This window comes from Apaloderma vittatum, unplaced genomic scaffold (genome assembly GCF_000703405.1).
Source record: "Apaloderma vittatum isolate BGI_N311 unplaced genomic scaffold, ASM70340v1 scaffold18113, whole genome shotgun sequence".
NCBI classification, from domain to species: Eukaryota; Metazoa; Chordata; class Aves; order Trogoniformes; family Trogonidae; genus Apaloderma; species Apaloderma vittatum.
Window position 1 is genome coordinate 1 of NW_009707682.1, and position 17,398 is coordinate 17,398.

Genomic DNA, 17,398 nt, shown 5'->3' on the forward strand with positions numbered 1-17,398 from the left:
CAATAATTTGAATTCTTCTTTGCGTTTGTTACGTAAAATAACCCAAACTACTTGCCATATATAAATCATGTAAATAATCACGTAAATCATATAAAAAATCTAGCTCATAGATCTTCCCTGTTGTGTGTTTGTGGACTGATTGTGATAACGGGCTCATTTCCCTCACTCTCAGAGTTATTGATAATGTCTCTCACGTCATGCCGATGCAGCCATCTCAAGATCGTATCATGGAAGTTTTTATAAACATAACCCCTCGCTGTACTTCCCTTACTGTATATAGCCACTACCTGTAAAATAACCCAAACTACTTGCCATACATAAATCATGTAAATAATCATGTAAATCATATAAAAAATCTGTACTTCCCTTACTGTATATAGCCACTACCAAATGCACTAAATTTATCGTGAGTTTGAAAAAAAAGAAAAAAAAAATATCAAGAAAAGCAGAGATAACAAATGAGTTCTCCAAGTCATTGCACCAGATATCACTAAATCGGACCTTAAATTCTGCCTGGCATTGGGAAGACCCAGAATGATCAATGCAACACACCTGACATCATGGATTATATTTTTAGTGTCCGAATAAACTTGCCTAAATGCAGTTGATGATGGGATGGCAAACACAGGTGAAGGAGCCAGACTGCAGCCCAGTAGAAGACCCAATCTTCGCATTTTGATGATCAAATCTGCGATGTTACATCTGATGAAACCTGGAAACCTTCTGATGACTCAGCAACTTCTTCAGAGGTCCATTTCATGGAGACAGGAATTTGGATACACCACACAGGCAGCCGTCGAAGCGCTCAACAAACCATTGCGTTTTTGATGTCTTGATAAGATCTCACAAAGGATTTACGAAGAGTACAGGAAAGCACTTGCTATCTGTACTTGTGGTTTTATGACAAAGCATCTGTAAAGCTTCCATGGGAGACTGGAAATAAAATGTTTAAGACAAATTAACTTCCTGACACAAATATTTCTGTTACTCTTCTATGCCCTCAGGAGTTTGGTTAATTAAACATAATTAACAGGATTATTTAATCAAGCTCACCCAATAGTAAGTCTTGATAGTTCCAGGAGAAAACATTGTATGTTTGCAAACATATGCACATTTCAAAATAAGTCATTGGAAGAAGAGTAAATAAACTGCAATTAGTGAGCGTGGAGGAAATTTACCCTTCTGCAGAAGCTCACTCCAGAGAGTGGGCATCGCCCAGATCGATTGACTGTTGAGCTCAGTTTAACGAGAAGCTGAGCGTGGGAGCAAGGCAACACCTTGTAGTACAACAGCAACATCTCCCGGGCTTTGCCATCTCATTTCAGTCACCCCATCGCTACAGAAGTCGCACACTTGTGCAGTGAAGAGCAATGACAGCTGTGGAGGTGGCCTCACTCACAGCTGAGGTTGCAGCTGGATTTTTGTCGGTGTTTGCTGAAATAGTCGCAGCACAAGCTTAGCACAATAGGCTACGTTCAGAGAAAGTCATCTCCTCAACACGAGATTCTGCCTGGAGTCAGAAGAGAGGGCGTCCTTCCTTCCCCTATTTCTTTTATTCACCTGAAATAGGGGTGGAGGGGTGAGGGGAGTGTTTGGGCGAGTGTTTAGGGAGACAGCGGGGATTTGGAGTGGCTTGGAGTAGGAGGCAGGGGGGATTTGGGGGTCTGGCACTGTTCTGCACGGCCAGCAGAGCCTCTCTGACTCTGCACGTCTCTGTGCACCTCTGAGCAAGCACACAGAGAAAGCCCATGGGCTGACATCATTGCCACCGATGACTGCACAGATCTTCCTCTACACAACTCCCCAATGTAGGTCATTACTAGTAATGTGCCACAGGTCCGCTGTTTCCTAGAAAGGGCTTTTGCAGGTTTCTTAGAACAGTTTCGTACATTATTTTGTGAGGAATCTGGAGTTCCGTGTGTTGTGGCAGTTGGCACGGCAGTTGGATGCTCGCGGTTTTTACAGAACGTGATTGCAGTTTGAATTTCAAGGCTTTGGGGAGATTTTCTTTCACTACAGATACTAAACATCACATGAGCCAACCTCTGAGATGCATTTGTAGAGGACAACCTACACGCAATCCTCTGTAACTGGGTTATCTTCTTGAGGTTCTTCCTTTGCCACTGATACACAGCTGGTCTTACTCATCTATTGCAGAATTTTGGAGCACAGATTCTGTAAACCAGGATGCACGTAGGAGATTTGGCCAACAAAACACACCAGTTGTCCTCATAAAAAACCCACCAAACCAAAACCATAAAAGGATATTTCCGTAAGATAGCCATAGCTGAGTTCGCGGGGCGTGATGCAATTAATTCTCAAGCTCCTAAGGCTCTCTGCAGCATGGCACTGGATGATTGTCATCAATCCCAGAAAACCCAGAGGATGGTGGGAATGCTGGGAGTGGAGAAAGGTAAATACAGCCTGGGGCTAGAAATCTGAGGAGTTTGTAGAGCAACCAGCACTACTTGGGCTGCGGGAGGATCTGGGAACCTATTCTCTGTCTACGACAAAATAAGGTGGTTAAACGCATTTTAAAGTAGTCATGGACTTGGGACGACAACATTTGTTCTTCATGGTTAAACTGCTCTTTAACAGGCTGACTGCCCTCGCAGGGGAGGGGAAGGTGTTGCTGGGCTCCTGGTGTGCCAGGCTGAAGGCTGAAAGGTTTTCTTCATAGGGTGAGATGTCTCATCGTTGTGGATGGTTTCCTCTCAAACAGAAGGAATGCACTCTGGGTTTCACAAGCAGGTTTCCTGGGCCTGGCTATAATAAAAAAACCAAATCACCAACTATTTGAATCATAAACCAGACCAATCCTTATCAGAGTCAAGTGCGAGGTGCTCTTGGGAAGACAAGGTGTAAAGTGCAGCACTTAGGGAGGCAAATGGCCAAAACACACAAGCACAAAACAGCCAGGCAGCACCGAAGGATCACAAACATCAGCTGTGTTTGCCTGGTGCTGATTTTTTTTTCCCTCTCTTTTTTTTTCTCCTTTTCTTTTTTGTCCTTCCTGCTTCACATTTCATAGATGTGCAAGTTCCCTTTGGGACATACCAGCAGGCTGTGGAGATATAAGACATGACAGATGCTTACTCTGTCCTGCACATCTCTGGAAACATAAGTAAGCGTCTCACTCCTGTAATGCAAAAGCCTTTTCCTGACGAAGCACTCCCTCAGAGTAACGATGGTGACACCAGACGGCAACACTGGTTTTCCATCACCTCGGCAGCACAGCTATTTGCTTATTCCAACAATCTAGACTGAATTCAGTAATCAGGAAAGTCATAGTCCTGGCATTTATCTCAGATTATCATCCCAGAGTTTAACACTGCCTTGTGTTTTTTCTGGCAAGTGTCTTGATTGCAGGAAGGCGTGAGTAACTGCTTTGTGCTGGCCTGTTGTAAATCACTTCAAGTAGTCAAAGTATTCTTACTAAGAGATTTTACACCTGTTGGGTTTCCTCCCGGACCACTCATCCCTCTCTGCCCAGTCTCTCCCTCCCACCTAAGCTTCCAGCCGGTCTGTAGCCCCCGCCTACACACCGGGTCCCCCGCCTTGTCCTGAAAAGATATCTAAAATGCTAAAAAAAAAAAAAAAAGCATGAAGTGTGCATGACCTTGACAGCTGCACTAAAAAAATCTGGGAATTGCCAGAGAAGTGTCATAAATAGTTGCAGAAATGTGGAAGGAATCATTGAGCATGGCTGAAATATTAGTGAAATGATGAGGAAACTATAACTCATAGCTGGAAACTACCCCTTCAATGAAACAAGTAGATATGGGGGAACACCAAGGTAGCTGGAAGAAACCCAGCTGATGATTAAGACATTAACTTAGTCAATATGTTTTCTCCTTTCCCCTCTAACTTCATATTTTTTAAAGACTGTGCAAACTCACAGCGTCATCTATCAAATGCTTGTCGCAGTGCGATCTCTTTCACATCATGGCAGGAGAAAAGAGATTGTTATAGCAGGGTCAACGTTTCAGGACATGAATGTGCTCAGTACACTTAACAAAATAGATCCTAGAGATGGAAAAATGCAAAATTATGTGTGCCTTGAACAGGAGCTAAACTGAGGGGGAGCATCCAGTTCCCTGACTTGTGGGTTTATAAAGCACCTGCATGTAGGGCTATGGGAGGGTTGTCATCCCCAAAGATGCCCTTGGCTATGGTCCAGCCAAGGTCATAACAGCCTGCTCAAGAGACAGCCTGATTTCAAACCTATTTCAGTTTCCAGGGGGCAATAACAAACAAACAGAGAGCAAAGAAGATCGTGTCAAATGTAATGTTTGGGAAAAAAATAGTTCGCTCTTTAGACTTGTGTTTTTGTTAGTAGAAAAATATCTATTGACTTTTTTTTTTCCCCACACAGTTTCCTTATCATAAGGAAACTAGAGGAAAATAACGGAAATGACTACATTAAGTACATCATTGTTCAAAAGAGCAGGGAAGCAACAATTCACTGCCAGTTTGCAAGGTTTCACCAGCCCCAGCTGTGAGGATCTGGTCTGGGTCTAGCGTTAGTCAGGATTTTCATTAGCAATATTGGATTAAAGAGCAAAATACACCCTAACAAAACTCCTGCATGGCGGAGTGTATACTCCTACCACTTGTTCCAAAAGTGGGCTGGGAACAGGGAAAATCCCGAGCAGAGGATTCTTTTGCCTTCCCTGGGGATGGCTAAAACTTCATCTAGAAAGCTCATTCTAAGTAGCCCAAGAGGTAATAAATAACCTGATAACACAGACATGGAATCTGTGTTTTCAGACTTTAAATAAAACATGGAAAATTACTGCTCGGTTCCCATCTTCCTTTGTAGTCCAAGATGAAATCAGTGCAAGATGTCACAGCTGTCCTGGCCCCAGTAAAGCTGATCTAACACCTCTTTGCTGGGACTCCGGCACCCGTGGCCGATCTTTGTCTAATGTTAACCCAGGCGACAGCTGTTCTTAGGAAATCTGAATTATTTTCTGTTTATATTCACAGCCCAGCAAGCTTCTGAGTCATTCTTTACCAAATTTCTCCACTTGCTGTTCACAATTAGTTTGTCCTGCGCGTTGGCAGCTCTACCCATATTAAATGAAATTTCGCTGCAAACTTTCTCACTCGCTATCCAAGATTTGCTTTTCTCCTCAGACAGCTGGGAAACCTACCCTGAGGCTCCGGTGCCTTTCCTAAGAGCCCCAGCACCTTGTTACCTCTGGCCTGATTCTGAACAAGTTGCAATATATTTCCTAAATTTAGCCACGGAATTCCCTGCAGAAACTGTAGAGAATAGTTAAGGTAGTTTTTAAACAGATGTAAGTATTGCAGTGTTGAGCATTGTAAAAATATTTTTTTGGGAGAGTCTTCTTTAAATGACCCTATATATATATATATGTAAATATAAATCAAGATTTAGTTCTGCAGCAACTACATTTGTGTCTTCATGTCTACAAATGCATATTCTGGTATATTCAGACGCGGATACAGATCTCTGTCTACACTTGATCCACGCTGAAGAGTTGCACAGCTCGTCTTGGACGTACATACTGCGAAGGTATAGAGGCTATAACATCCCTCTGGACATAGAAAGTGTGCAGGCTCTTACTCATTTGAATAACCAGCAGATTCCATTCTTCAGGTAAATCTTCCCCGCCTCCCCTTTAGCAAGAGCATGTTTGTGGTGAGATATTAATCATTTCCTCCGGTGCTGTGTATATAAGAGGAGCCCGAGGCAGAGGCACGCACAGCTCACCCAGCTGAAGCGCGGAGCTCACGCCGCGATGCTCGTCCAGGTCGTGGCTCTGCTGAGCCTCGGGGTGCTCCACATCTCAGTGCCCATGCCCACTGGCACCACGAGGCATTCGGTAGGCTCGATTATTCAAGAAGTTCTCGAGAGCCTGCAGAAGCTCAACTTAAAGGAAGTAAGTTCCTCCGTTTTGAAGGCTGCCCTTCCACTCTGAGCTTGGGGTTGGAGTTACTAACTTCTTTTTCTCTTGCGCAGGTCCCCAGCCTTGCGACTGTGAACACTACGGTAAGAAAGTGCATCTTTTTCTTCTCTTTAAAATTATTTTCTTTTCTACTTCAGAACTTCCATAGCACTAAGATAGCTCTAGAAACCCAGGGAAATGCACAATTCTTGAAAGAACCTACTGAAAGCTGCTGCCAATGCTAAGCTCCTTCAAATGGCTCTCTCAGGAAGTAGAGGTTTTACAGGTGTGCTACCATCTTCTCGATAGCCTCAAAAACTTACTCTAGACCTTTAAGTTTAGAACAGTCCAAAATTACTATTCGGTCTATATTCCATACACAGACATTCATTTCACTGAGCTGTATTTTCCTGCAGCCCAGTGAAAAAAAAATGAGGTTTTTGTGGAGGTGAGCAGTACGTGTGAGAAGTAGGAGACCATCTGTTCAAAGTGAACAGGAGGCAAACAGCATCAGTCCCGCTCACTGTCAGGGAGAAAGGTTAAAAATTCACACCAGCAGCAATAATTACTTGTATTTCATTAAGACAGTTCTGATTTAGTTTCAACAGAGACAAACCAGCAAGAAAAGAAACCCTAATGTAGGATTGACTTTCCCTCCAAATACCTCCAGTGCGGGACACCTCTAAATTTCACATTTTCTAGCTGCACCTGCGACTTCCACTAAAGGCAGTGGGAGTTTTTGTCCCTGGCATGTTTTTAAATGAAAAATACAGATTGTACCATGGTTTCCTAAATTTGGTGTCTGGCAAATTGCTGAATACAAAATCAGAGGTCATGGCTGAAAATACAGCTCTTAATTCCTGTGGGCTATCATTTTTCATGGGTATCTAAATTGCTGGGATATGATGTGTTATTTATGTGGTACCAAGTTATCACACAATTGTTGCTATTTGCTGTCCTTGCAGGTGGAAAGATGCATGCGCAGCCACCTGGAAACCTTTGCTGCCAGCTTGGAAAATCTCAACACGCAGAGCAAATTGATCGTCAGACAACTGAACGTAATTAACAAGTCCGAAAGCATCCCCCCTAAAGTAAGTTTGACTTTGTGGTGTTTGATAGCGTAGCATCCGGCAAAGGTTGTTTGGTAACGGGATGCGGCAGCTGGGACGGGCACTAATTTGTCTGCAATTAGAAATCTCTTCTAAGAACATAAATTACAAAGGGTGTAAATACACCCTCTTTCCTCCTTAGAGCACTCTCCCTTAAGGATCCATGTGCTGCCACCTTTCCCCACCATAATCTCAGTTGGAAGTATCATTGAATCACAGAATGGTTTGGGTTGGAAGGGATCTTGAAGACCATCTCATTCCAACGCCCTGCCATGGACAAGGACACCTCCCACCACACCAGGTTGCTCCAAGCCCTGTCCAACCTGGCCTTGAAGTTACAAGTCTTTACTTTTTGGTAAACAGGGAGGGGCTACCACAGCTTCCCTGGGCAACCTGGGCCAGGGTCTCACCACCCTCATGGTGGAGAAGGATAATAACGCAGAACCCAGCCTGAGGGGTGCAAGAGCCATGACAGTCATGGCTCAGGGACTTCAGGATATGGTCTAGTGGTCATGGTAGTCTTGGGTTGATGGTTGGACTGGATGGTCTTAAAGGTCTTGTCCAACCTTAATGATGCTGTGATCCTATGATTGTACAGCTCTATGACTCTATGATTCTATGACTCTGAGATACCATGACACTAGGCTCCCACCCGCCCCCCATCCTGCTGCCCCCACGTCCCCCGAGACCTCCTCCCCCACCCTCCTACACAGCCCATGTGATTAGTGTCCTTTAGAAAAAGGATATATAGAACAGCACAGGCTTAACTATGGTATTCAAGTTACACGGCTGAATTATGTTCTCTCTCTTTTGTTTTGTTTTTTTCTTTGAAGGATCTGGGTGAGGAATGTAAGACTGTGCAAGTACCGGGTCAAGTGTTCCTGGAGACACTGGAGAGTTTCTTGAGATTGCTGTATGAGAAAATTCAGAATGACTAAATAGAACAACTACACCGAACCCAAGAAGAAACAGAGAACCTGAACTCCAGTCCAACCAAAATGTGATTGGATTAGTAACTTATTCTCAGGAATATGTGTGCAGAATATTTATATAGGGAGATATATGTTGTGCATATATATATGTTTTTTAGTATATATGTATATAAAAATGACATTATGACAGCAGCCATGTTCTCTACAATGACTGAAACATGCTGCTCTGTCAAAAGACAAGTATTTAAAGTAATACTTAAATATTTTATATAGTTTTAATATTTTAACTTATATTGATTCATAAAGAAAGGGTAATTCTATTTATTTATTTATTACTTATTAATGATTCTATTTATTTAATTTGTATATGGACACTTTGAGATATTTATTTTTACAATGCTGTATTCGAATATTCACTTTAAGAAACTGCTGTTCAGTGGTGTGGGGCTGGAGAAGAGTCACTTTGGTCATGAGCTCCCATCTCTGTGCGCTCCCAGGGAATTCAGAGCCAGCAGATAACTTCAATCACTACGTGTTTCATCACCGAAATGTCACCTAAATCCAGTCAAATTATGGATAATACAGAAGCAAACGGGGCTCTGATGGTCTTGTTGGCTTTTTCTCAAAGTTTATTCACCTTAAACGAGGTGTTTCCCATGTCTCCTGTGATGAATCAGAAAATACGTATTTTTTTAGATTTTGTTGAGTATCCATTGAGTATCCATTGGGAAGTGCCTCCATATAAAACCTTCGAGTTAGATTCTGAGAGTTAATATTTAACGACATGGTATTCAAAAGGAATGTCACTACTCAGGCTGGTTTCTACGGACGCACGCCACGTGCCGCCTGCACTGACGTATCCGTTAGTAAATGTTTGTAACCTTCCCTGAACGCAAATGGACAAAAATAAACAAATTTCCTCCCAGAATTCAATGGCCTTTATTTGTGAAGGGTGAGCGGTTTCAGAGCTGTTCCGGTGAGCTGAACACCATTTCCAAGTGGGACGGACACGCGGATGCTGCTGGGGTTTGGGGCAGATGTGCCCCGCATGGGTTGAGCACTCTGCCACGCACCCGGAACCCTCCTGCTCCAGCTTCACCCACTCGTGGGTGGGTTTTTAAGTTTTTTTGGAGGAGCTGCACTCTCACCTGCCAGGGTGAGTCAATCCTGGCTCCACTGGGTCCCTGCCGGGCTCGCAGCACGCCGAAAGCAGGAGAGCTTTCACCTGCCCAGCCCAGAAGTGTCCCCTCGCCTGCCCTGGCAAGAGGGAGCTCCCAGCGCAGAAAACTGGAGAAGCATCTGTGTTCTTCAAGAGGATGAGGATGGAGAGGGCAGCCCAGCTGAGGCAGAGCCATGGAGCAAAACACAGGACGCATCACAGAAACGCCCCCAAATTATGTGTTTTTCCCCCACTAACATCACCATCTCTCCGACCCCACTTTTCAGAGACACGCACTTCCAACGGTCAAACCGAAAGCAGCCGCGCTTCGCCTTCAACCGACATCTACCCCCGAGCAAATGGGGCACGGGGCAGGACCCGGTTGGACAGACGGACTCCAGCCCTTGCTGCAGGAGGGGTAGCCCCAAAAGCCCCCACAGCGGGGTCACAGCCCCCAGCCTGAGCCAGGGTGAGTGCTCCGCACGTCCCCGGGTACCACCAACCACCTGGGCTCTGCGGGCAAGGTCATCAGTGCTTTGGTTTGTGTCGAATTCTCCTAGGAATCAGGAAACGGGAATACAAAACCAAAACTAAAAATAAATCAGAGCAAGGGAGAACGAATGACCAGGTGGATTCTCTCAGCTTGATCTGAGGCAAGAAAATCTTTGGTCCTGAGTGCAGCCTCATTCAGTTCTGCAATAGTTAAGGAAATACTTAAGAACCGCCCTGAAGAGACTCTCACTGCCATTGGATTTCAAAGTTTTTATTAGCAATGAGGTATTTAATTCTTCACATACATTATTTTAAATATTTGCCATTAAATTTTAAATTCACCCTTCAGATAAATGGGAAGTCTCAGGTATATGAGAAAAGAGAAGGATGTCAGGGTTTTAAGTAGAAAACATTAATCAGGCGCAGCACTCTTGGCGCGGCAATCCAGGAAACTCTGACGAAGAGACAAAAGGGAAAAGTGAAGCGTTAATAACTCAAAGTCGGCTCTGGGCTGGCTGGAGGGAAATACAGCCAGAGCTGTTGCCCGGGGCAGCAGACTGCTGGGGGAAGCCAAAAAAGTGACAGAGCCGGCAGCTCTGGTGTGTTGCGGGGTGAAGGCAGAGGGGGCCCAGCTCTGGGTGGAACCTCCCAACCCTGGTGCTGGCAGCACCCAGCGCCGCTCTCCGGCACGGCACAGCCCTTCCTCCTCACCGCCCTCCCGGCAAGGGCCAAAGTCCATTTTGCTGGGTTTTTCTAAGAGCCCTGCTGTTGTCTCTGATCCCAAGTGGGGTCCTAAATAATCTGGAATACCACAGAGCTGATTAAAAGCGCAGCACAAAGAGGAATGCGAGGCAATGCCCAGCTTCAGGTGGGTGGGATGGTTTTATCACTGGCGAGATGAGCAGGGTCATCTGAGCGTGATAACCATGACTGCTTCATCGCGGCGTTAGCAGCGCCGATAAGAATCTTGCATCATCCCAACAATAAAACAGACACACCTTCAAACCTTAGCTGAGCTCTGACTTTGACTCTCGAGAGCTGCCGCAGGCTTGTTTGGATAGGAAGTTTGTTTTTGTTATTTTTTTTAAATGATTGCTGTGTTTCTTGCATCACTGGCAGGAAAAGCAAGAGCCCCACGTGGCTCCGTGAGCCACCAGGTGGGGAACGAGACATTTGAGACGGTAACACAGCGGGGGAAGGTCCGTTTTACCGAGGCACGTTCTACTTTTAGAAGTTGTAGGTGTGGGTTATATTTAGCACTGCCCATTTGACTAGCAAGGAACTATTCTCAGTAAAACCCATAGCCCCAGTGCAGTGGCCGAAGAGTAGACCCCCTGCCTGCTCGATCCCTTTGATGGGCTCACTCTAATCCTAGACCTGCCCGTGTTCATAGGCTCCGTGATGAGCTCTCTAAGGGTGGGAGAAGCCCATCCATCCTCTGTAGGACCAGCATTGGCCTTCTGGATGCCCTCCAAACCCTTGATGGTGGCAGTTGTCCTGTGTCACCGCCACGAGCAGGGATGGGAGAAGGTCTGTCAAGTCCCACCAGGGTCTGAGAGCGCGTGGGAGACACCACAACACCCCCCATCCCATCTTGCACAGACACCAGGATCTCAGGGATATGTTTTGCAGCTTGGTCCAGGGGTTCCTCTCCTAGGTCCCCACTTTCCAAGTTGCAGGTGGCTCTGGAGGAGCATCTCCTGCACAGGAACATGTGGTGGGACACCCACGAGGGAGCCAGGTTGGCCAGGAGATCCTGGAGGAGGGCTGCCCAAGCTCCCTGACAGAGGGTCCCCCTCATTTAGGCCACGCTAGAGGGGACAGAGAGAGGCTTGGACACAGAAATGCTGCTCCCACGCTCCATTCTTCTCCTCCTGCTTAAGCACCATGCCTGTGGCTGTCATTTCACAGCTGTGAAGGTGAGAGGGATGGAGATCAGCCACAGCATCCTTCCCCTGATCAGCTGTGTGCAGGGGATGGCAATGACATCGTGGCCAGATGAAGGCAGCCTCAACTCCTTCAAGTTGCGCTCAGCAACTAAACCTGGGTTACTACTGCAAGGGCAATTCTCCTGTTTTCTTTTCTGAAAGATTTGATTACTCATTTTCTGTTGCTATTTTACTTCCTTCTTCATCTTCAGCTCTCATTAGTCACTTGTCAGGATTCACAAACTGTTCCCAGTTTCTGCAGAACACGATCCTGCCTTTATAGTTTGGGGTTTGGGCTTGTTTCGTGGTGTTTCTTTCTTTTTTCATTCATACACGGTGTCTTTGCAACTGAAAAATTAAGTTTCCCTTTCTGGCAACCCCGTTTCCAGAGCCAAATTGCAGCTGGTCTGTGGGTGGGGCTTGAACACACTCAGTGTAGATTGTTTGGATGGATCAACTGTGTTTCTTTCAGACGGGCGACTGAGAAGGCCATGAGTCACCGTTAATTACTGCCAGCCTTCTGTGGATGCTCACCAACAACTGCCAAAGCCACCGCACGCGTGTGATGGGCACCAGCTTAGAGACATGAGAGGCCATGGTAGGACACAGGGTGCTCAGGGAGCTTGAACGGGATTTACACCAGAGATACCTTGCCATTACTGTCCATGGATGGGGAGATATAAGAAATTGTAGTTGTAATTCCTGTCAAAAAATAGGGAAGACTGTCTTATTTTCTCTGGATGTGCATGCAATAACGTGTGTCAGCCCATGCGCACCAGCCTGCCAGCACTGGGGCCGGGGCGCGGAGGCTGCCTGTGAAATCTTTTCTGATAAAACGGGCATCTCGTTTCTTAGAACTTAACACCCAAATCCAGAACATATCTCTGGAACCTTGCCTAAAAGGTAAGGAAGTTGTTGCGGATCCTCAGGACAACATCCCTCTAAGCGAGCAGAGAGGTTCTCCTTGCTTTCCCAAAATTTGAAAAGTCCATGAATCCTAAAGCAACCAGACCCTGCTAACTCCCATCAGATAGAGCCTCGAAAGACAAAGGTGTTGCAATGGTGGGCAGGGGGTCAGAAGGCTGAGATGTGCAGAATGAGCTGGCTTGCGACTAATTTCTAATTTCATTAGTCTGTAAGATTCTCCCCCGGTCCTGCAAAGGAAGGGCATGCTTCTGTGACTCACAGGCTTCTTTTTCTTTTTGTTTTGAGAAGAAGTCATAGGAACCATGGGGAATACCTTTTGATTAAATAAAAAAGTCTTTCTGCGTCCAGAGCCTATTTCAAAACTCGCAGCCTCTGCTCCCCAATTAGCCTGGCTTGGACCCACGCTCCAAGGGCCCCTTTCCAAAGATGACAGCCCACTGTCCAGACAGCTGGCCACGGACCAGCGACCACAGCCAGAGCACGAAACGCCGAAGGAATGTCCTTATTTTGGGGAGTGGAGCTGCACATCTGCTGCAGATGCCCCGAGTGAACACAGTCACCGGCGATTTCTCTTTCTACAGTTTCTGAAGAGCATTTAAGATCACCCTGAAGCCCACAGAGAAGCAGGGTTTCCTTCCTTCTGCTGAGGCAGACCACAGAGTTGCAGTTCTCTTTAACTCCTTCCAGTACCGTTGTGAAGCGTTTCAGCCTCCGTGTTGGAGATTCACTGAAACTGGACGAGAGGTGTCCCTAGTAGGGGAGAAAGGAGCCCATCGTGGCTGAGAAGCTTCACGGTTTGTCCTGCTCGGTGGTGTGTGAGCACAGCTGACAGCTGGAAGTGTGGCAGGCGCAAATATTCGGGGAGAAATAAGAACTTTTCAAGGTTGCACAAGAACGCACAAGTAGGCACTCGGCCCAAGTGTGGAGAGGACGTTCAGAGGAGTGAAAGAGGGTGATGACCAATCTTTTCATAGAGGAGTGAGAGCAGGAAGATAATTTTAATCAGCAAAACTGCTTCCAAAAAATCTCTGCTTTCCCTCTAATATGTCAGAAAGCCTCTGGATATGTTCCAGCTGGCTGAACTTCCACTCCAGCGGTTTGTATGTGGTGATGACCACATACAGGGTGATGAACCAGAAGTTCTCCAATGATTCCTTCACAGGGAGTGAAGGAATTTTACTTGGGACAATCTCTGTGCCAGTGCTACGCTGACACTTCTCACCAGGATTTCTGTTCTAGTTATACAGAGACCAGCTCATAAAAATTAAGCCCATCATCTCTCCAGGCTTAGAAAAGTGAATACTTCTTTTGGTTTTCAGCTAATTTTCTGTTATCTTCTCAGTTTCTCCATCAAATTTCTGCTAAGCTTCAGTTAATTCCTAATGGGCCAGGCCATTTTCTCCTCATTAATTTAATCCTGTGTTTGACTAGGATATGAGTATTTCAGATGGCTCTGCCTAGCAGTGAAATCACCATATCGGTGATTTACACCTCATTAACGCAAACCCTGCTCGGATTTTTTTGGCGGAGGTGGGGTTGGACGGAAACTCCCTCCTGCCATCTCAGCATCCCACAGAAGCTATCCCCTAAGTGCCCAACAGGAAAGAAAGGTCAGTGCTGATCCTGCCACGACAGGAGTGGTCACAGTGGTTTCGCTTCTGAGTGAATATTTACAAATGAGTCAGTGCAGAAGGACCAACCGATGAGTACGTACACGAGTACGCCGCAAGTTCCATCTTCCTTTTTGATCTTATCAGCTCTTTTTTTTTTTTCTTTCCACCCTGGCTGCAATCTAAGAATGTATTTGCATGTCATTAGTGGCTATAAAAAGAATAAAGAGAACAAGGTGGAATCCCAGCTTCACAGTTCTGTTTTTTCCAGCAATAAAAGTCCGTCCTGCCCACACCTTTCCCTTCTGCCCTCCCTGCAGGGACTCTCCCTTTTTCAGCCAGTTTTGAGATGAAAGCAAAACCTCTGATGCTCAGGGACAAATTTAGCTGCAGATGTAATTCCTACTTCCTCTTCCAGGGGAAGAAATTCTTCCCTGTGATTTGAACGTAGCTACCAGATACCATACCAACAGGTACACTCGTCCATGTGATATATACGATCCATTGCTTCCCTTTAAATCATCCTATATTCTGGTTTATCTCCAGCAGGCACAGCGGTGCCGGCGATGCACAAAGTCCTGAACCACCCGTTCGCTATGAAAGCAGCAGAGCTGGGGTGAGCACCTGAGTCTCAGGTGCGATTCTGCTTCCCAGGGTGCGTAATGCAAAGCATGACTATTCCTAAACTCATTAAAATCAGAAGAACTGGGTTTTCATAAGAGAAACCAGTTGTGCTCACTGGTATTCACCACGGCTCACCTGGCCTCTGGCTGGATTGATGCAAACCCCTCGATGGGGCGATGGCGTTCCGATGGACGCTGCCCCACCGAGGCGACGTGCGGTGGTCCTCAGCTCTGGAGTAAAGCCCATCTGCTGGTTACAGGGAAACACTGGGAATGTCAGGGTGACCCCAGCAAGGCAGGAAAACTGCCCCATTCCCTGCAACCGCAGCGTCGGGGCACACGATCTGCTCAGCACCCGAATTCTGCTGCTGGGGTTCATCCAGGCAAGGCTCCTAAACCCGAGCGATGGGGAACACAGGGAATATGTCTTATTCACCAAAAAACTAGCGAAAGGACTAAAAGCAAACAACTGAACAAGACGGTTCCTCAGGGGAGTGAGGTGCCTGGTAGCATCTCCAAAACCTGGTTTGTAGCTGACATGACAGTGGCTTCTGGTGTAATTACTATCATGCAAGGAAAACACTGGAGTTTTGTATTCTGTGAAACTCCAGCTGAGGGCTGGTAGGAAAAATGCCACATGAGCATAGGAAAAGCAGCATTCGGGCTTTCATCAGCTTAGATGGCAGACGTGTGTGTGGCTCTGCTGCCTTCACCTTAGGGCACAAAGGGCTCCTCAGACAAAACAGTCACTACAGCTAGGTACCACTTGAATTTTTTTAAGGGTAAAAAGACCTAGCACACATTAAATAACGTCAATTAGATAGCAAAACTCCTGTGGTATGGAAAAAGCAAAATTCAAATTACAGAAAAAGCAGGCAAACGCAAAATTCTGAATTTTGGAAGGGTGAAGAAGCGATATCCTGCAGGCACGACCCTGGCACAGATTTCATTCCTCTTGGTGTGAGCACAGTGGAGCTGTGCAGCAGGGCCAGAGGCCAAGGGCAGTTCTGTTCTCCTCGTCAGCAGTCTTGGGGAGCCGGGGGGGCAGAAGAGGGCTCTGTGCACCCTGGACCCAGCACGGGCACCCCAGAGCCCACCCTGAGCTTGGAGAGCAATTCTGCCAGAAGCATCATCAACAGGAGGCACCCCCCATCACCCAAACCTCCTGCAGATGAAGTATGTGGACATATCGGCCAAATGGTTTCAACCGCATGAAGAAAGCACAGAAACAGGGCAAATTCTCCTTAAACAGGAGGGAAGTGGCAGCTTTTCTGCCCTGCCAAGATACGGAGCTGCCCCGGCATGCTCCGAGCTTACATGGCGCCATGTCTTGGGAGACCTCTTGAGTTTGTCATTTTTTTGTGAGTTATTCATGGAGTTCCTTATGACAACTGCGCAGAATGAGGCTGGGGCACTAATCAGTAGAGATGAGAGCACTGTTTAGTAAAATCGTAATATTACGCAGGGTAGACGGGAATGTAAAGACCTGAGAGATACTTAGGTAGTCCTGGTTTATCTTGCCCTCATCTTTCGACAGAATCCTTAATAAAAATGCTCCAGCATCTAAAATCAGAAAGAGCCGAAATCTGAATTACGTAGCTCCTACCGATCTTATGGGGGAACCCTTATTTTAGAAACGTAGCTTCCTCAATCTGATAAGAAGCTAAGAGCTTCCATTCTGCAGGTGACTACTCCTCTTCAGTTTAGACATATTTGTGGTCAGATATTAATCATTTCCTTACAAGAGAGCGCGTATAAAGGGACGCCAGGAGCTGGCAGTACCCAGCCCAAGGAGAGGAGCCCAGCACTTTCACCATGATGCTGCGCCTGGTCGGGGTTTTGCTGTGCTGTGGAGCCATGTCCCTCGTGTCTCCTGTGCCTCTCACCAAGAGAAAGGACTGTGCTGCTGCCAGCTCCCTCATCGGGGAAACCCTCTGTGATGTTCAAGCCCTCATTGCTAAGGTAGTTCTGTTTTCTTTCTGCCCCACGCCTGACTTTTTGTGCTGGAGGACAACCGGCTAACGCGGTTTTTATCAATCTCTTGCAGGGCAGAAGAGAAGTCACCTGTCCGGTAAGATCATTTTTTTAGCTCGCGTTGCAGCGCTGTGTGTTTGTGGTGTGGGTCGTGTGCTTTGTGAGACGGAAGAGGAAAGCAGCTATTGTCAAAGCCCATTCAGGACGTCTGCAGGCTCTTATGCTCTCCAGATAGGTCTGAGATGGCAACCAAGTCAACACAGAGCGCTGAGCTCATGTGCTGAGAGGTGATGTGCAGGGCTTGGCTCTCCTAAAACTGCAGCAAAATGAGCCTTCCATCACCTGTAATTATCAATGCAAAGTTATCTCCCTGAAAAAACAGAGCTCAGGGCTACTGCTTTCAGCACAGCGGCAGCACTGGTTATCTCTCTTTGCACAGGGTAGATAGTCAGAACTGACCATCTTCTAAAGTGAAGTAGAAGCAGATACCTTTCCTTGGAAAAGAATTTCTTGTCTGGAAAGACAAGAGATCGAGGAAGCCCGGGAGAGGCAAAGAGCAGGCAGCAGGGTTGGAAGGTGGAGACGGTCCTCAGCATCACTGCCTTTCTGTGCCTGAGTGCTGCCAAAGAGGGAATTAAAAAGCAAAAGGTGCCTGATCTTGCCCAGTGTCACCTCCACAGTCTTCGTCTTTAGCCTTTGAAGGTAACGTCAGCCTTCAGCAGGCGGAAA

General features: G+C 46.4%; 1 protein-coding gene across 1 annotated transcript in view; it reads left to right on the forward strand.

Annotated features, from left to right (window-relative positions):
- The first annotated feature begins 5,768 nt into the window (after window positions 1–5,768).
- LOC104271585 overlaps window positions 5,769–17,398 on the forward strand; it is an 18,691-nt gene continuing 7,061 nt past the window's right edge. Inside the window, exons 1-4 of the mRNA XM_009866297.1 lie at window positions 5,769–5,909; window positions 5,990–6,019; window positions 6,881–7,006; window positions 7,858–7,937. Of these exons, the coding sequence (XP_009864599.1) occupies window positions 5,769–5,909; window positions 5,990–6,019; window positions 6,881–7,006; window positions 7,858–7,937 (377 nt within the window). The remainder of the gene's footprint in view (window positions 5,910–5,989; window positions 6,020–6,880; window positions 7,007–7,857; window positions 7,938–17,398) is intronic.